Source organism: Aspergillus affinis (assembly GCF_023601865.1).
Source record: "Aspergillus affinis strain CMG 70 chromosome Unknown NODE_208_length_35640_cov_85_531845, whole genome shotgun sequence".
Lineage (NCBI taxonomy): Eukaryota > Fungi > Ascomycota > Eurotiomycetes > Eurotiales > Aspergillaceae > Aspergillus > Aspergillus affinis.
The window spans coordinates 7300-26094 of NW_026515989.1; the positions used below are offsets into that span (position 1 = coordinate 7300).

The window sequence follows — 18795 nt, forward strand, 5'->3', positions numbered from 1 at the left end:
TTATCATTTCCTCTGTGACGTGCCCAACAGCGCCAACCCAGCTCGAGTATGGATTAGACAGGACATATCGAACCTGAAGCTTTTCGGGATGGCGGTTTTCTAGAACATCGATATCACCTCATAGCAAAATATCGAGCTCGGGCCTATTGGCATACATGATTTCAATGCGGGTATGATCTTCTGTATTAGAGCATATGGCACGCATTATCCCGTACATTGGTGTAATACCTGTTCCCCCCACAATCATAGAGATCCTTGGGGAGTATTTGCTCGAATATAGAATCGAGCCCTTTTGGCCTCAAAACTCGACCTTGTCTCCGGGAACAAGACCTTCCAAGAACGGGGTCATGACTCCTTCTTGATATACATACCTTTATAAGCAGATCCGCATGGCTCAAGTCGTATTGATGAGAAATTGGGGTGTAGGATCTTGAAATCCATCTTCCGCCCACGAAAACGCGAATGCTGACATGTTGGCCAACAGGGATACTTAATGGGTACGTGGCTATCGGCAAATCGAACGATAAGCTAAGCACATTTGGTGAGATATACATCCGCTTCCTAAGGGTAAGCTGTATCCAATTTTGGGGGTCCAGTTGACTTGTGAGCTCTTTTAATGGCACTTCTTGGGGGGGATTGAAGAGCCTTCAACGCGGCATGATTTGTTCCCTCTTCGTGGCCCCCCAACCCCTCGAAATCCTCATCCATAGACCGGTCCCTATCTTGCATCGACTTGTGAGCCTCATTCATCGGAGTACCAGTCTCCTGGATATGATGCTTGTTAAGATCTACTTTAATTCAAAACAAGAAAGGCCTGTGCATATTCACCATTTGACAAAGATATCCTACCAATAGAGTTAGAAGTATCTTTAGCGTTCGCGGAATGGCCGGTATCTTCGAATTCCTGCGTAACATCGATTCCAACAGCCTGGAGAAGAATTTCCGGCCTTCCAGGATGATCGTTCACATAGTCGGTCACATTGTATACTGTTTCTATCGCTGAGTACTGTGCCATGCGCATATAATTCTACTGTGCTGAGCACTCACCTTTACCTTGAATAGTTACCAATGCTTGATTTAACTGAACTAGGCTCTCCAGCTCATCGAGTTTGATCAGTGGTAGCATCGTTTTGAAGGAAGCCAGTCAACTCTTTGCTAGTAGGCGGTCGTGAAATCAATAGAGTATGACATCTGTTGCCTCAGTCGCTAGTGAGATTCGTGCTGAGCACATTGATTCTTGAATCAGACTAGATAATTGGGGCTCCGAGGTGAATAGTCTCAGAGGAGGATTATGAGTACACCTGTAGCTATAGTTTGTGAGGATGACGACGGTGGAATGCACAGGGGTGGGTCCCCTGTAGCCAAAAAAGGCTGCCTGAACAGTGAAAAAAAAAATAAAAGAAAAACAGAAGCCAGAGGTGCACGGCGAGTAGTAAAATTGTGAGCTTGTCGGCTGCGCGCGTTCAGACACGCGGTGTGGGGTATTGCCAGCTAAAGTGTCAAGGTAGAACTCATTTTGAGCTATGACTAGAATGTGGATTTTGCATCAGGACATGTGATGACTGTCTCTTGTAGTGCAGAATTGGACAACTGCTGTGTAAACCACAATGGTCACGATAATTCCAGGAAACGAAGTAGGGCCGATTGTGACAGGTGATCCGATCGCTACCTAGTAGGCCATAATCAATACCAGTATATACTACTATTACAGGTCCTCGGAGAACGACCGACCCACGTGTTTTGGAGTTTCCACCGACAGAAAACAAAGTACCAGTGAATTTATACCTATTCAGGTACATGGTGTAGGGGAAGAGTCGCCAAAGTATTTTGATGGCCGAGGGGAAACGTCCAAACTGGGACTATCTCGGGGAGTAGTCTTTGTTTTGGTGCTATGTATTTACATAAAATCTATTATGGCATGAGCCCCTAATGGGAAAGAAATCGGCCTTCTTTGAACCAACCCGGAGAGTTGTGTGATGGTTTCTCAGCTGAATCGACCCTTCCTCACGCCTGCGAGCGTGAAGCCTTTGAGCACGTTCCCCCTCTTCAAGGTACGATTCTAGCATGGCTCGACGTCCGCGGGTTCCAACTGACCTCGGCAAAGACTGACAGAGAACTAGAAAGCCACGGGTACCCGTTCCCAGTTGGAAACTGAAACTGCGCTGTAAGCCGGCGAGTGCATCTCCGACCCGTAATATCTGTCGTAGGGCCGATCGATGCACTCACTGCCTTGGGGATGAAACTCGTGCCTATCGGATCCAACTAGACTAAAGTTTGGATTACAATATCTGGTTTTGGAGCGAGTCTCATTATCATGGCTTTATTGATTGGTCTATTATGCTTAAATAAGAAAACTATCATCGAGAGATTCAACCGCGGTGTAAATGATTCGGAGATAATAAATCGGAGATGAGTAACTAACGTAATCAACCACCGAGCCGGCACCTTTTAGTGCAATCACGAAAATTTTGAAGTCTTCGACAACAAAAACATAATTAAATTAGAATAAAAGTAGTAGAATATAAGGATATTTACTAGGACAGCTTCGTATTGTATGTCCAACTGTCCCACAGCCACTGCAGCGTGGTGGAGCGCGTTGGCGAGGCACAGGTGTAGGCTCATCAACCTGCTCATTAAGCTGCGTATCAAGCTGCTGAATACGATTTTGGCCTTCCTGTACAGATAGAAAGGTATCACTCCCTAATAGAGCACGCCTTCTTTTTTCTTTTTGTATTTTCGCTCATTTTCGGCTCGTAAATTCTTGATTTCTTGCTGTAAAAGAAGATTGGTTTGCATAGCCATTTGTGCTGCCTTTTCATGTTGGATATGAGCAACTGGACTGCTAGAAAGTTTTCGTTTAGCACTAAGGCTATTCTGCAAGCTGCTTATCTTTCGATCTAGCTGGCGAGTATTCTGTGGAGTCTGGAAAGCAGAGGAAATTGACCCTTCAATGTCACGGACTGTGACCTGCCTCCGAAGACCTTCCTTCACGATACCCTATGACCTAACTACCCGATCGGGACTAGCATCACAACCTAGCTTAGTTTCTTCGTTGAATGCATATCCTACATTTTCGCGATTTCTTATCGCCAGCGTAGCCGTTCGTCACATTCAACTAGTGGTGGTGTTGGTGTACGTGGTTGAAAGGTAAGCTTCGAAAGAACACGCTCTTGATCGAATGGCTTAAGCCCTGCCCCTGCAAAACCACTGCAGATATTCGCTGAAGTAAATGATTTGGTGCGTGCATATGGATATAGAGACAGAAAGTCTTCTTTATCAATGTGGTTATTGCCAGCAATCATTCTGTTTTCAAGCAGCTTTCCGTACGCGCGTTTAAGCGGGCCAAAAATACCAACACCAAGTGGTTGCGGTAAATGAGAAGCATGTGCAGGCATACAGAGACAGATAATTGCATTCTGCTTGTAGAAGTTATTAAATTTAGTAGTTAGATGGCTACTATGGCCATCTAGAATAAGCAACCGCTTAGCACCAGTCATAGAGCGTTTAGAGGATGGTTCAAACACCTCTCTTAATCAACGAAGGCCTACTTCATCTGTTGTCCAGGCATTCTGACTAGTTGCAATCCACCAGTCTTTATCAAGTTTAAGTTCTTGAAACCAGGCAGCTTGTTGATTGCCTGCTTTGAGTATAATGACTGGTAGTATATGCACGCCTTTTGTACTGACAGTTTCAATGATTGTGACCCATTCACGGTTGCCCTGAATGACTCTGCGTGGTCGCTCACTGCGATCTACTGCAGTAATAACTTTAGCAGTTGAGCAGAGCCCCATTGCAAAGCCAGTTTCATCAAAATTCCAGATGTCATCTTCATGTATGCCGTGTTCTTTGATAGCTTCATGAACAATTTGAAACCATGGTATTATAACCCGTGGATCTTCCTGCTTTGCCCGTTGATAGGTAATACGTCAGCTATATCGTGTAGATAGCTGAGGATAGCGTTTGGTAAATTTGTAGGCCCAGTTAACACCAAGGACTGCAGTAGGGTTCCGTAGACGCTCATAAAGTAAGATCTGAGCCATTCTACGCATAAACTCTGGCGGGAATGGAAAGCCTCGTTTGTCTGTATCAAGAAACTGCTTCACAAGAGATTCCCCTTCAATAACTGTCAATTTATAACTGTTGGCGCGTGTTTCCGATCGTGAATTTATACCGCGAAGACGATCTTGAAAGGTGCTTCTAGGCACTCCAAAGGTATCCGCAGCTTTTGATTGAGATCGAATTTTTTTGCCCTTATAGGCAGATATAGCCATCTGCATTCGATCTTCTTGAGAAAGTGGACGCGTTGAATGATGTTTACTGGTAGGTGTAGAGGAAAACCTGCCGGCTCGGTGGTAATGCCGACTCGGTGGTTGATTACGTTACCTGCTACTTGTCTGCCACGTGTCTATGATTCCTCTATAATCTCCTATATCCAATATCACATTTGATCTATATGGTAGTGAATCATAGCGGACAGGTGTACTATAACTGCGTCATAGTCCCAAGTCCCGATGTGTTGTCTCTTTTAGGCAGCTACAGCCGCGCCCTTCGGTCGTAAACCGCGACCCGCCAACGATCCCCACCACAACCATCCGTATCTACGGAGCACATCAACCATTCTTAATACCACCACATTTTTATCACGATGGGTGCCGTTCTATCGACAATACGCGCTGGCTACGACGCGCTGAGCGCCTTCTGGGCCGAACTATCCCAAAGCATGGCCGAGTCCGACGCGCTCCTTCGCCGCATCGCGTCGCCTGCTTTTCCAGTGCTGGATCCAACGGTCTCGTTCTGGCAGATGAATCCACCTTGCCCGAAACTGGTCAACATGAAATCCAAGAAGCTTCCACAGTCCGCTGATATCGTCATCATTGGTTCCGGATTGTCGGGCGCTAGCGTGGCATACACAATTCTGTCGGAATGTCACGCGCTAGGAGCAGAGAAGAAAGTCGTTATCTTGGAAGCGCGCGAGACATGTAGTGGTGCGACGGGGAGAAATGGTGGCCACTTGAAATGCTCGCCTTATTCGCTGTATTCCGACTTGAAGGGTATGTTGGCGCCGAAGGCAGCTCGAGAAGTCTTGAAGTTCTATCGTCGGCATCTTCCGATCATGCTTGGTTTAGTGAAAGCAGAAAGGCTCGACAACACGGAAGCTAGAGAGGTGGAGACTGTTGATATTTTTCTGGAGAAAAGCGCATGGGACAAAGGCTTAGGGATGGTTAGGGATCTTCGTCAGGATGTTCCAGAAGCTGCGCACGATATTGTGGTTTGGGAAGCCGATGAAGCTCGGAGGGTGAGTCTGGATCCTGTGGTTTAATAGCTGAAGGTGACACAATGCTGATGCAATTCCAGAAATTTGGCCTAAGTTGTCATGCCCACGGTGCCATCACATATCGCGCTGGAGCAATGTGGCCCTATCGACTTGTGAGCTCGCTTTACTCACACCTGCTTTCCAAATATAGCCATTCTTTCTCTATCGAGACCAGCACGGAGGTTCAAGAAATTCATTTGCAAGATGATGAAGCTACCCCGTATTGTCTTAAGACGTCACGCGGTGAGATAAACGCTCGGCATGTTGTCCATGCGACCGATGGATTCACAGCCAATCTTATCCCGGGATTGAAAGGTAAAATATTTCCTGTGCGTGGGCACATGACGGCTCAAGCGGCGGAAGGCCCATCATCAGGCTTGGATGGCTCACGGTCCTGGAGTTTTATTGGCAAAAAGGGGTTCGAGTATATTACCCAACGACCACAGAAATCGGCAGGCTGTCACAGTCCGGGTGGGGAGATCATGCTCGGGGGCGGTCTCTTTCAGTCCGAAGATAAGGGAACTGACGAGATCGGCATCTGGGAAGACGACGGTGCCAGTCCTGTGATCAGCGCTTATTTGAGCGGAATCTGGTCTGTGGTCCTCCGAAATGAGACCACTCGAGTACTTCAACTATGGACCGGCTGCATGGGTTACACCATAGACCTTCTGCCTTTTGTCGGACGCGTTCACCCTAAATTCACCGGAAGAGACCCACAGCGATCGTCTCATAGGAGGAAATCTCCGGGGAATTCTAGGAGCGATACCCCCAATGAATGGATTACCGCTGGCTTCGGTGGAGATGGAATGGTGTCAGCATGGCTCTCAGGCACGGCAGTGGGACTAATGCTTTTAGGAAGAGACGACATTGAACACGCGGCCCGGCCGGGGAGACCGGCTGGCAAAGTTTCAGATTGGCTTCCCAAGGAGTTGCGTCTCTCCGTGGAGAGAATCCGGAGAGCGAACATCTACAAACTGGCCCAACAACTGTAAAAGATCAGTCGATAGAACCTGGCTAGTCGAGGATTACCGGTTAGCAAACCAATTCAGTGAGACATGACCATCCCATCGTTTGGAGTTGGTTAGACTGTACATAGGTCTCCTCTTCGATTTTAGTCCAATGCGCTGCAGCCAAGAAAAGACGGGCCAGCAGAAACAAGTCTAAGGATCTGAAAAATGCCAATCCCATGTTTCCCCACAAGCCACAACCCTAAACCCTAACCATAAGCATAGATCTGCCTCGCAAATCGGGACGGGAAATCCACGGACGAGCTCCCGTGCCAAAAACAGCTAGTCATTTCTCCAGTGAAGCGGAATCCTACATTCTATATATCCTTGTTACTCGATGGTTTGACATGTGGAGAGCACTGCGGGTTTCATTCCGTGACGGGAGGGGTTAGTCAAAAAGCAAAAATCCGGGGTTGAGATCAAAGTATACCATTATGGTAGTATTTGTTTGTTCTATGGTAAGTCATACATAAACCGGTCCACACGCCCCATGGAGAATTCTTGGGATATCTAGTGTCTCTAAGCAATCATGACGACTGCCCACATGGTGCACGGTGAGAAAGCCTCGGTTGAGAACCAGGAAATCATTGATGACACCGATTCCAACCCAAACGCTCAACGAGTTCAGGTTCTGTCTGTCGGACTGAACAATGCTCTATCTAAGGATCTTGCGTCACCCTGGTCACGGGCCATTCTCCGCCTCTGTGGAGTCATTGCTATCACAACTCTAAGTATGTTCTTTCAACTTGGTGGGCTACCGATCATTAACATAGATAGATTGCTGTATGAACGGCTACGATGGCACCCTCATGTCGTCTATCAACGCCATGGGCACATTCCATGACCATTTCGGAACCCAGATGCAAGGAAGTGGTACAGGTCTTTTGTTTTCTATCTATGCTATTGGTAACCTCGTGGGCGCCGTGTTTGCCGCCCCTGCTTCAGATACCTTTGGTCGGCGTTTCGGCATGTCTCTCGGTTCCCTGGTGATCATCGTTGGGACAATCGTTGAGGCAACGGCATCAAAAGTCGCTCAGTTCATTGGTGGTCGTTTCCTGATCGGAATGGGAATCAGTTTAACTAACACAGCAGCTCCGGTCTATTTGGTAGAGGTGGTCCTGCCGCAGTGGAGAGGAGTATTTGGCGGGCTGTATAATGTGGTTGGTTACTACACAGGGGCATTAGGTGAGTGATCCCCGGCCAGTTTCTTGTTCATTGCTGATTTGCTAGCCTGTACATGGATCTCGTACGGGACGGGCTTCCTGAGCACAGACTGGTCCTGGAGGATCCCCGTGATAATCCAGGCCGTTCCATCTCTCATTGTTCTCATTGTCGCCTGGATGTTGCCCGAGAGTCCTCGATGGCTCTTCGCCAACAACAAACCTGAAAAGGGCCGGCAGATGCTCGTAAAATACCACGGAAATGGGAACCCCGACTCCGCCCTGGTAAACTACGAATGCTCCGAAATCGAGCAAGACATTCGCTTTGAGATTGAAAGCGGCGGTCGGCGCTGGTGGGACTATAAGATTCTATTCAAATCGCGGGACATGCTCTATCGCCTCTGGTTGTTGTTCCTGGTCTGCATTTTCTCGCAATTCATCGGCGGATCGGTCATCACGTTCGTCACCTCCCCATGCCTTTCTTCATTTGGCACTAACGAATAAAGATACTTTATGCCGGTCATGCTTGAGAACGCCGGTATCACGGGTTCCCATCAACAGCTACTCCTTAATGCCCTCAACACCGTCTTCTCCTTCATCAGCGGCATTATTGGCAGTTTCTTCGTCGACCGCTGGGGGCGACGCACTCTATTCCTCTACGGCACCTTCCTCACCGGCCTCATCTACATCCCCATAAACGTGATCGCTTCCTTCGAGCCTGCAAATATCACCACGAGCATGGGCTACGGCTTCATCGCCTGCATCTTCCTCTACGGTGTGGTCTTCTCTTTCTGCTGGACCACGCTCCAGTCCCTTTATCCCGCTGAAATCCTACCGAATCGCATCCGCGCTAAGGGTATGGCTCTCCAGAGCGTGGCGACGGGTGGAGCTAATTTTATTAACATGTATGCGACTCCGACGGGGATGGAAAACATTGGTTGGAGGATGTATACGATTTTCTGTAAGTGATCAAGGCTATTTCATCTCGTTTATCATAAGAGATTAATACTCAGTACTAATCTTTTCTGAAACCATAGTGGTCTTGCATTTCCTTGAGTACGCGCTCATGTTCCTTACTCTTCCAGAAACGAAGGGCCGGACTATCGAGGAGTTGGAGGACGTGTTCAATGACCCGAATCCAGTTAGAGCATCTTTGAAGAGAAAGGAGGTTGTGATCCGGGAGGGTGAGGGTGTCAAACAGGTAGATGAATGATCTTTAGGTGATATATGATCAAGGATATCTAGGTTATGGTGGCTATCACGAGGCTTGGGAGTCAGGTTTATTGTGCCATTGTTGATGGTTTACGTGAGGAATTATGGAATTGGTTCCTCCTGATCAATTCCTTCAACTTTCTTCGCATTGTATTCTCGCCTAGATTGGTTGTCGGACGTTGTAGTGAGAGAGGAACGCTTTTTGCAAGTACACCAGGTTTATACTTCGGAGACAGATGGATGCGTATATTTCCGTAATTTACGACTCTTGGCGTGTTTGCGCCCTCTGGTCACGTGTTTTCATCGGGCTGCGCGGCGGGCCTTCCAACCGCGCCCATCTTGACCTGTCCAACACTAAAACCGAATGACGATCATCTGAAATGGGCGAGATATAATGTCTCGAGCCAACACCGCATCAGAGCCGCTGACACGGCAATCTTATGAGTCATAACGGTAAGCGGATATCCCTCTATATCAACGTTCATTATGCAAAGGAAAGTGCAGTCTGACCGGTCACTTAGCCTAAAGAAGACTAAATGTACAGGGGAACGTCTGACCTGCTCGTTCTGCCTACGACTTAAGATCCCATGTGTGTATCTGCCCAGAGGATCCTCGCCTGCCAATGGCGTTGGCAAAACAGTCACCGTAGATTCAAGGTAATCTTTTACCTGCCCGCAAGGGGGCTAGGTATTTGATCATGGACATATTGGCTCATCGGATACAAGCAGAAAAATTCTACTGCGGATCGTGTGCAAATGATGGAGCGTCACATAAATCATATTTATGACCTTCTAGGGTGCGTTAATCGCTACCCGGGCTTCTCGATCCCTGATCTTGCCTATTGCCGGTTTCAAGATTGATCAACGCATTGATCGTCTCGACCCTACGTATCAACCATTGACAACGAATCCGTATGACAGTGAATACCAGGCAATGTGTAAGAACATTTATTTTTCCCTTGTATCAGCTGATGGATATTAATATATTTCTTGTTAGATGATGCGGAACTGTTCGCCAATCAGCCGTCTACTATACAGATTGTTGGACGTCCGTTTGATGACGAGGAGCTTATAGAAGTTACTGCTGAGGTTGATAGGATCTTCAAAGAGACTGGGGAGGTAAATTCAAAGCTATGAGGTCTCATAGTGCGAGATAGTGGACTTGTTCTATCTACCAATTGGTTAATCGTTCGCATGAAGATGGATCCGTGGGATTAGCAAGGCAAACGGGGGATAGGACAATGAAGATATCGCGTTCCACCGCTGTTTGGCTTTCTCAATTTGCATCATGGAATTACCTCATGATATCTTTGTTTGATAATTTTTCCTATGTAGTATCCTTTTGTTTTGTTGCATCCTTGTAGGAGCCTACAGAGCTCATACCCTACAGGCCACATTTAGATCCTTTTCAGGTAACTAGATGGACAGTGCCATGGGTAATTTTGTTTGATATGGTAAATTTGCTGCTGAGGTAAGAGCTATCTAATCTTATATCTAAATACAAAAGTGACTACTTGGTCATAAACTCAAGGGAATCAAAGATTATCTTTACCATTGAAAGCAAAAACCATCTACGCCTCATATTTCTTGAATCGCAACGCCCGAAAAGCTTGAATTGATCTAACATATCTACAGTCTGCAACATCCTGACTTCGAGTTAATGTCGTCTCCTCCATCAACCAACACACTCCGGTTCTTCTCCTGCGTCGACACAGCAACATCCAGACCCGGGTTTGCAGTAAAGAAATTCGCAGGCTTCAAACCAACAGTCATCTTCTCCGATGGCATGACCGGCCAATCTTCGATTCTAGGGTTATGTGTGGATCCAAACGTATGCCAAACAACGATATCTTGGTTTCGCACCGAGGATTGCTCGGTTCCGGCGCGCTTTGCAATAGCGCTCGCGATCCCGTCACCCCCAGTCGACTGCATCGTGTGACGGCCCGCCGGGAAATGCTCCTCATCGTTATAACGCGTGACCCAGACCGCGTGCTGTCCGAACTCAGAGCGCTTGGCATGGTATGACTCCGGGTGTGAGAGTAGCATCTGACTGTAGGCGGGGAGCAGCTTGAACCCGACGGGGGTTCCGGTCACCGGGTTGATGACGTTCTCGTTGATGATTTTGAAGTTACGGTTCTTGGTGAAATCCAGGTCCAGACCGCCCTCTTTGTCCACGATGGATGAGCGCGTGACGTAGCCCACGCCGAAGGGGTTGTTGTAGGAGTTGATCTGGGCTTGTGATTTATCATGATGGTCGAAGCTGAACACGTCAGCAGGCATGGGGTGGGACTCTTCCACCTGCAAGGAATTGCCGTGTCCGTCGAGTGCAGGGTCCATGCGAAGGGAGAACAGATGCTGGTGGTAAGGGGCCAAGACGCCCGGCGCGACGATGGTGCCGTAGGGCACTTTATCGCCAATATCGATTGGGGTGGTTGAGAGGATGCCGGTTGCGCGAACTTCGTAATGAATGGATGCGTCCTGGCCGAAGTGGAACGCGAAGATGTATTCGTAATTGCTCACTGTGATGATGGTCTGCAAGACTAGAATGCGGGAGCGCGTTACCACTGCGTTCTGGGTCCGGAAGTTGGTGTGCTTCCACAAGATCCCGTCATCTTCTTCATGGCAGCAAATTACGTTAGGGAGCTTGACTGGGTCTCCTGAGGTGGTAGTATGCCAGCCATCGAAGTATTTGATGTGGCCCAGGCAGTCGCAACCCAGACGTAGGTTGTTAGCATTGATTCCTGCACCGTCGTTGCCGAGATCAAATGCTGCTTTGCGTGGGTATGGAGTTCGAGGATCTCCATATGGCACAAACATCTCTGCTAGAGACAAGCGGTAAAAGAGGCTGCGGTTGTCGTAGCGAATGTCGTGGAGGGTGAGACCTTCTCGGTAGTTGAATCCGATATGCATGGACCACTTCTCCCATTCCAAGAAGTTCCCTTGCGTCTTGAAGGAAGGACCTTCAGGTTGCACGACTTGGTACGGTTTCGTCGTCGTTCGAGGCGAAGGTCTCAAGCCAGGGCTATATTCGGCTTCCGCTCCATGAATCTTGCGGCGATCGAATGGCTTCGGCTTGTCATGGATGCGCTCCTCGGGGCCAGAAGGCAATTGGTAAATCTTAACGACTTTCAACTGCTCCGATACTTCCGCGCAGAGATCTAGCGGATACGCGTAGTAGTTGGCATCGACATCGTCCACCAAGCGCATGTAGAACCAGCACTATGTACTCCCTTAGCACTTGTCTTGGACCCTAATTGAATATAGCTCTAATTTTGACTTACCATAGTAGTCCGCTGTGACACATCCTTTGTACCATCTGTAGCATAAGCCCATGCCTCGACAATCACCGAAGCGCCGTCCGGTAGTTGCAAGTGTGTAATCTCTTCCTGAACTTTCGGATCTGCCAAGCAAGCCTTCTCAACGGCTTGCATATAATCGGAGTCAATATAGGGATGCTTTCCAACAAGATGTTGCTGTTTAAGAACAGCAGCTTGGTCCAGGTCGACCCAGAGTTCAATGAACTCGGTCGCCGGTTCACCCGGAAGAACTGTCTGGACGCGAGCGATCCTTGCAGGTCTCTTGGATGTGGTTTCTCCTCGATTTTCATGCTCCAAGAAAGGGACCATGTCAGCCTTAGATGGTTCTTTCAAGGTAATAACTCGAAAGTTGGGCGTTTGTCCTGGAAACTCGCGGCGGACAATAGTTGCAGCCTGTGCAATTTTGTCAGGTCTTTTTCCATAGAATGTACCATGTACTTTTGCATACCTTTGTGATCTCCCTTGGAGTCAAAGGGTCAAAGGGGTGGTTGAGCGACATGATTGCTAAGAAGTTGGATACGCGGCGATCGTTAAGGCCGAATGGTTGATTCTTTTACATGAGGTACAGTACGAAAGATGGAAGAAACGTCTTTTTAATAATTAATCTGGGGGATTCTGGGTGTGGTGAGGGACAGGACCGAGATGTTCCCAAAGGTCAGTTTTACGCGAAGCTGTTTCTAGGCTTCCATGAAGGTAAGGATTAACCGGGCCGTCGACGCAAGGACGGCCGTAGCGAGCCGGAGCAGGCACCGAGCGTTCCAGAGCCCGGTGAAACCGGAACTTCCGCGCGGAAATTCCATGTGGGGGAAGACGGAAGCCCTAGGGGTAACTGGTCGCGATGTCCTTGGCCATAACCTCATTTGTTGAAGGGAGAGAACAGAGCCCACCTCTGCATACTGCGTACAAGATTTTTGCTAATATATAAGGGTCTGAGGAAGATGGACGGTTTTCTCTGCTTGGAGATTACAGAAAAATTACAAAAAGAAGCCCTATCAAACTCCTCAAATTGCACCTAGAGAATAGCGATCTCAGAGTATTTCCTCGAATGTCTAGAATAGAAGCATTCTGTTGTTAATAATGATACAACTTTAATAACTCAATTTCGCATTCCATCAGACTCATATGAAGCAATTATTCCCACCAGTCATGTCGAACCGGCTTCCTTTCACAGTTCATTTTCGCCCTGGAACACCTCTTGATATTACCTCGTCAAGTCTTCGCCTACTATATAAAGAGCGCCTCTCAAGTATCATCGATACGTTGCAGACTTTAATCCTCCGGTGCAAAGAAGCAAACTCCGGAGAGCGAGCCGAACTAGTATCAAAATGGCACAGCCTAGCCAGCAACTCACGAAACGATATCGCGAGGCTCATAGTCCACGAAACAAGAAGCTCAGTAGCAGTAGCCCTAAGCAAATTTGACCACGCACTAGGCTTTGCATGGTGGTTTTCCGGCGAAGCTGAGTGCGCGCGTGGCTAAGTCGCTCCTCGGTCGTCTGTCTCTCATAAACGTATGTACGCTGGCTCTATGTGGTCCTTTGATGGGACAGACTGTCTCGCAGGATTTGGACTCAGGTTCTTTACCGGATCACGGGGTGAATGTAGGAAATACAGACAGCGTAGAAGAGAGCCTGATGTGGGAATTATTTGACTTTCAGCCTTCGTTGGACTGGCTTGATATACCCCTTCCGCAGTACTGCTCTTAATTTTAAGACTGCTATCGTTTTTCCTTTGTGGGTAACGCTTCATTTCATCGTTGGATATCGGTGATTGCATACATGTTTGCAATCGCACCAGATTTGCAACCATTCATTCAATTTCAAACTCTTAACTAAATTTATAAATTTACTTGTATTAATAAACACATGTCATGAGAAAAGCAACGTGAGTCAAGTGAAAAGACAGACAACAGAAACTCAAAGTCAAAATTCAGGGTCCTCCCTTTGACTCACCCCAGATTCCCGAATTCCCTCAAGTGTACGTATAAAATAGCACGAGAATCAATAAAGAATTTTCAAGCCTTCAAAGATTTCCACTGCACGAACAAAGCACCAAGCAACGACAAAGCGCCAGCAGCAGCCGACACATAGAAAACATTCACAAGGCCATCATTATAGGCAGAGACAACCCGAGGCAGCACGTCGGCCGGTATATATTTTTTTCAAATTCGTAGCACCGATGTTGACAACCTGCTGTGGTACAATGCCCGCTCTACCGGCGAGATTCTGCAAGAGACCGTTTGTAAATACGTTCTATGCCACAGATATGAATACAGCCCCGCCAAGAGTTTGCGAAAACAGGACCGTAGCTGTCGCGATGGGTATATCGGCGGGTGGGAGGGCTGATTGGACAGCGATCAATGCCTGCTCCATACCGATTCCTACCCCGGCGCCGAAAACGATCTGGTAACCGATCCATTTACCACTACCGGTGTCGGGGTGGAAGGTTGATAGAAGCCCTGCTCCGATTGCTATGAGGCAGGAGGATAGAAGCATGAAAGGTGTGTAGTAGCCGAATTTGATCACGCATGCTCCGGCTACAATCGATAGTAAAACTTGGGCAAGGAGCATGGGGAGATTCATGATTCCTGATTTCACGGACGAGACGCCTTTGATGGCTTGGGACCAGATGGGAAGCTAGTCGGTCAGTATCAGATCCGGCACGACGGAGATGAATGAACATACGTAGTAGACTAGGGCAAAGAAAGATGCCCCGAGGAAGAAAGTGAACGAAGAACTTTCCCAGACATTCCGGTTTCCGAATACCCGTGGCGGAAGCGTGGCGTTCTCTTGTTGCCAAAATTGCACACCCAGGAAAGCAATCATCAACAATCCGGAAAGGACGAACAAGGCGATGATCCTCCCATTGCTCCACTCGTAGGCCGATCCACCCCATTGCAATGCCAAGAGAATACATATGATGGATGGAATGAAGAAAGTTGAGCCGATGATATCAAATTGCTGAAACTGCTTCCAGAGGGATAAAGTCGACGTTGCTCGCGAAAGAGGACGGTAGAAACATAGCAGGAAAAGAAATGTGACACCACCGATGGGAAGATTGATATAGAAGCACCAACGCCACGAGACGAGATCCGTGAAAGCTCCACCCATCCTAGATGCACGCACAGCGGTCCTGCTACACTCGTGACCCCGTACATACCCCCGACTAATCCAGTATATACAGGTCTTTTCCCCAACGGCACTGAATTTGCGATGATCAGGATGCCACCGGAAAAGAGGCCCGCTGACCCGATCCCGGCTACCGCGCGACCAAGTATAAGACCCAATGAATTCGATGTCACGGCGCAGACCAAAGATCCGATTTCGAAAATAGTCAATGCCGAAAGAAACACCATCCTGATGGAGTAGAAGGTGTAGAGTTTCCCAAAGATCAGCTGCATTGAGCAGGTTGTCAGAAGATAAGCACTTCCATACCAACCCACGTCGTCAAGGGCGTGGAATTGGGCCGTGATATGAGGAATGGTCGTCGCGATGATTGTATTGTCCTATAGAAAAGACGAAGGAAAAATGAGCTTCTATCGAGTTCAGGGGGGTTCATTGTACTGACCAACGCCATGCAAAATATTGCAAGGCAGAGGGCTGTCATGATTACGGCCAATTTCATTGGCGATGGATAGCTTTGTTGGTCATCTTGGACTGCTTCTTTTTCGGACATTTTGCAAACTTTCAGATTTCTCAATGAGAAAGGTGGTGTGAACTGCAGTATGAAAACCTTATAATCCAGGACAAATCACATATCCAGTTCCTTGCGTTGTCTTGAACTGTTCTAGGAGGCTACGAGCATATATGCTATTATGGCAGCCCTAGTGGGAAGATCACCAGATAGAAGGATGGGATAAGGCTTGCTAAGAGCAGATTTCTTTAGCCTACGTAAAGCCTCTAGCTTTGATATGTACATTTGGCGCCCGCTTTGGCTTTGTGCGATAAGTAGCTGCGATTAGAGAACCTTCTCAGGCTGTAACTAGGATAACCAAAGATCTTAGAAGCTGACTTAAGGTTCAGAGAGAGAAAAAGTGGAATGAAACACAAATAAGAACAGGAATAGGAACAAAGGTGGGGATCAAGAAGAAGCTGTGAACACAATCCGAGGATCAATGATCTCTTCAATTTGCTGTGCTTTATAGAACCAGAATAAACCGCGTTTTCAGCAAGTAGCTCGCATGGCTTAGTTGGTAAAGCGCATGACTAGTAATCATGAGATCCTCGGTTCGAATCCGAGTGTGAGCATAATTTTTGGTTTTTGCATTTGGTTGTTCTGCCATCACTAAATTCCCATAATGGACATTGATATTAATCGCTATGATAAACAATCAAATTTTGATATTTCTCGCACGCCGTTCCATGGTAGTCTTGACTGGGCCGATTTATTCATTGTTCCTGGCCAGTTCATTCTCCCGTTGGCGACCATAGGGTTGGTTCCCGAATATGTACAACGTTGCTATTTCTATGAAGTCATGATTTAGTTATATATTAAATGCACGCAGGAAAATAGAACGGCAGATTGCGAAGCAGATCCAGAGATAAACATACACCCTTTCCCTTCAACCCCTAATCTAGTGAATAAAATGATACAACCTTTTTATTCACTTTATACCTAATGCCGCCATGGGGGCCTCGATCACAAGAATCAATCATGCTCAAGGCAACAGAAACAAAATCCAGGGAGCAGGCACACGTCCCGCCGGAAATAGGGACGATGTTGATCTTCGCGGGCCATCTTTTTAGGCTCCACCCGTCGCAACGTGATTGCGTCGGGGAAGATGGTCGTGAGTAGCATCACCTCGTATTTCTTTGGCGATGGGGCCAATCATGGGCATTGATGAGTCTGCAGGGATCCCGTTTGGCTTGGCGTGAAGGCATGTGTGCATGTGAACTTATTTATAAATTTAATTAATCGTGATTGTGGGATACTTGAGGGGTTCTTCTGATTATCACTTTCGATGTCCTGGTAGCAGTAGGGTTTCTGTATAGATCAGGCAGAGAAGCCCTAAGGCCAACATGGCAGCCACGAACGCTCCAGTCTCAGCCAAAAGACAATCTTTTCCTATAAACATGCCAGATGGCCCTCCGAAGACAAGGCTCTAGATCTAACCCTATCCTATCTCGAGGAGGTGGGACCAATCTCTGCTCTGCAGCAATCAAATGCCGATTCTCTCCTGATAGGGCATCGATCATCGTCCCAAGAAATCCTAATACGACCGGTTCTGGCATTTCTAGAGATCGTCTCGCCATCTCCCCCGAAAGTGAAATTACGACCTTACATTTCTGCCCCAGTTGGGGTGACTAGACTGCTAGTGTCAGTCTTAGGGTCTCGATGTGTCAATCACTCAGTTACTCGAATCTGACAGGAGGGAGGGCGAACTGATGTACATATATACGGGAGGAGTCCACGTTCCTATGCATAAATGTACCATAACGAAACAAATTGACCATGGAGCCTCTCCTCGCCCTACTCTTCCTTCACACAGCAACCACCTCCGCCTGGACCTTCACCTGGCGAAACGCCTCCTCATCCAGCTTCCTCAAGAACAGCCACGACCCGATCCCATGCACGAACATCGACCAAGCAAAGGGTCAGCAGTTCGACTTCCACCCCGAAAATGACAATTTCAACTTCTATATCTGGGCCACGGAGAACTGCACCGGCGACTACGCCGGGTACACGACACCCGACGTGTGGCGAAAGAAGGCGAGCAAGGATATGCATTCGTATCTAGTTGATTATGGCGACGAGTCGGGGCCCAAGTCGACGGCCTTAGCGACGGCCTCTACAGCAACAACGGGTACTTCTACTTCGTCTACTTCTACAGCGTCTTCGACAGCGTCTTCGACAGGGTCAGCGACGTCCTTAACAGGTACAGGGACAGCCGCAGCTTCGACCTCAGCGTCGTCCGATGCAAACAACGGACCAGCAATCTCGGGCGGTGCCATCGCAGGTATCGTGATAGCTGTGGTAGCGGGTCTGAGCATCTTAGGCGCTGGATTCTTTTATCTCGGACGGCGAGCTCGACGCGGAAACACGAATCTCCCTGGTAGTAGCCTGTCACAGCCGCCACCACCATCATCGTCACAACCGCAGAACATGTACCCATCTCCCAGCTCGATACCACCCAGCTCATCACATGGCCGTTCCGGCGGCGCAGAAATCAGCTTCGGAGCTGAAGCACAATACCCGCAAGCTCACGGACCGACAAAGCAGATGGATTTATCAGGGACGCAGAAAGCGTGGGTCGAGCTCCCTGGGGAGGATATGGCGGCGGAGTTGAGTGTTAGTCGGCAGGTAAATGAGTTGGACGGACATTCGAAGATGATGTATCAGTGACTGGGTGGGGGTGTTGTGTATGGGGGGTTATGGGAAATGTGGTATGTGTTAAGTAGGTCTATAGCTCGAGGTAGGTCAAGAAAATACTCAATGGTTGTTTCCCTTTCTCAATTTCAATTTAATGTAATGCAAAACTGGAGACAGTACCTTAGTTTTGACGGGATCCATAGGGGATTATAGATGGCTGACAAGTGAAAATTGAAAAATTCAAGTCAAATTATCGAAAGGATAAAATTCATCGCACCGCAATGAGAAGAGGGTCTTGAATATCTAGAACAAAAAAAGAAGTCAACAGTGTAGACTCCATCCATAAACCCGTCTAAAGACCGATAATGGAAGAACAAGAATAGAAATTTGGACACAAGACAATGAAAGAAACAATCGAATCAGACACTGATGAGCAAACTAACAGTTTCTGTCCGACATCTGTCCATGGCAAAAGCTC

At 47.8% G+C, this 18795-nt stretch overlaps 6 protein-coding genes across 6 annotated transcripts; 3 read left to right on the top strand and 3 right to left on the bottom strand.

Annotated features, from left to right (window-relative positions):
* Positions 1-561: 561 nt before the first annotated feature.
* Positions 562-1126, bottom strand: KD926_004294 (cytochrome b5-like heme/steroid binding domain-containing protein; the record flags this gene model as incomplete). Its single annotated transcript, XM_053095123.1, has 3 exons — positions 562-791; positions 850-987; positions 1048-1126. The coding sequence occupies 3 exons, from the start codon at positions 1124-1126 to the stop codon at positions 562-564; spliced, it is 447 nt and encodes a 148-aa protein (XP_052950171.1).
* Positions 1127-4645: 3519 nt separating this feature from the next.
* KD926_004295 (NAD(P)/FAD-dependent oxidoreductase) lies at positions 4646-6306 on the top strand (the record flags this gene model as incomplete). The annotated part of the gene is made up of 2 exons (XM_053095124.1): positions 4646-5296; positions 5356-6306. The coding sequence occupies 2 exons, from the start codon at positions 4646-4648 to the stop codon at positions 6304-6306; spliced, it is 1602 nt and encodes a 533-aa protein (XP_052950172.1).
* Positions 6307-6850: 544 nt separating this feature from the next.
* Positions 6851-8694, top strand: KD926_004296 (putative transporter; the record flags this gene model as incomplete). The annotated part of the gene is made up of 5 exons (XM_053095125.1): positions 6851-7052; positions 7099-7506; positions 7552-7939; positions 7988-8442; positions 8519-8694. The coding sequence occupies 5 exons, from the start codon at positions 6851-6853 to the stop codon at positions 8692-8694; spliced, it is 1629 nt and encodes a 542-aa protein (XP_052950173.1).
* Positions 8695-10321: 1627 nt separating this feature from the next.
* KD926_004297 (amine oxidase) lies at positions 10322-12508 on the bottom strand (the record flags this gene model as incomplete). Its single annotated transcript, XM_053095126.1, has 3 exons — positions 10322-11911; positions 11974-12402; positions 12458-12508. 3 exons carry the CDS (start codon positions 12506-12508, stop codon positions 10322-10324), a joined length of 2070 nt encoding a protein of 689 aa, XP_052950174.1.
* Positions 12509-14260: 1752 nt separating this feature from the next.
* KD926_004298 (MFS general substrate transporter) lies at positions 14261-15683 on the bottom strand (the record flags this gene model as incomplete). The annotated part of the gene is made up of 5 exons (XM_053095127.1): positions 14261-14644; positions 14693-15119; positions 15168-15402; positions 15447-15513; positions 15576-15683. 5 exons carry the CDS (start codon positions 15681-15683, stop codon positions 14261-14263), a joined length of 1221 nt encoding a protein of 406 aa, XP_052950175.1.
* Positions 15684-17459: 1776 nt separating this feature from the next.
* On the top strand, positions 17460-18350 carry KD926_004299 (EGFR-like transmembrane domain-containing protein; the record flags this gene model as incomplete). The annotated part of the gene is made up of 1 exon (XM_053095128.1): positions 17460-18350. The coding sequence occupies one exon, from the start codon at positions 17460-17462 to the stop codon at positions 18348-18350; it is 891 nt and encodes a 296-aa protein (XP_052950176.1).
* Between the last annotated feature and the right edge of the window lie 445 nt (positions 18351-18795).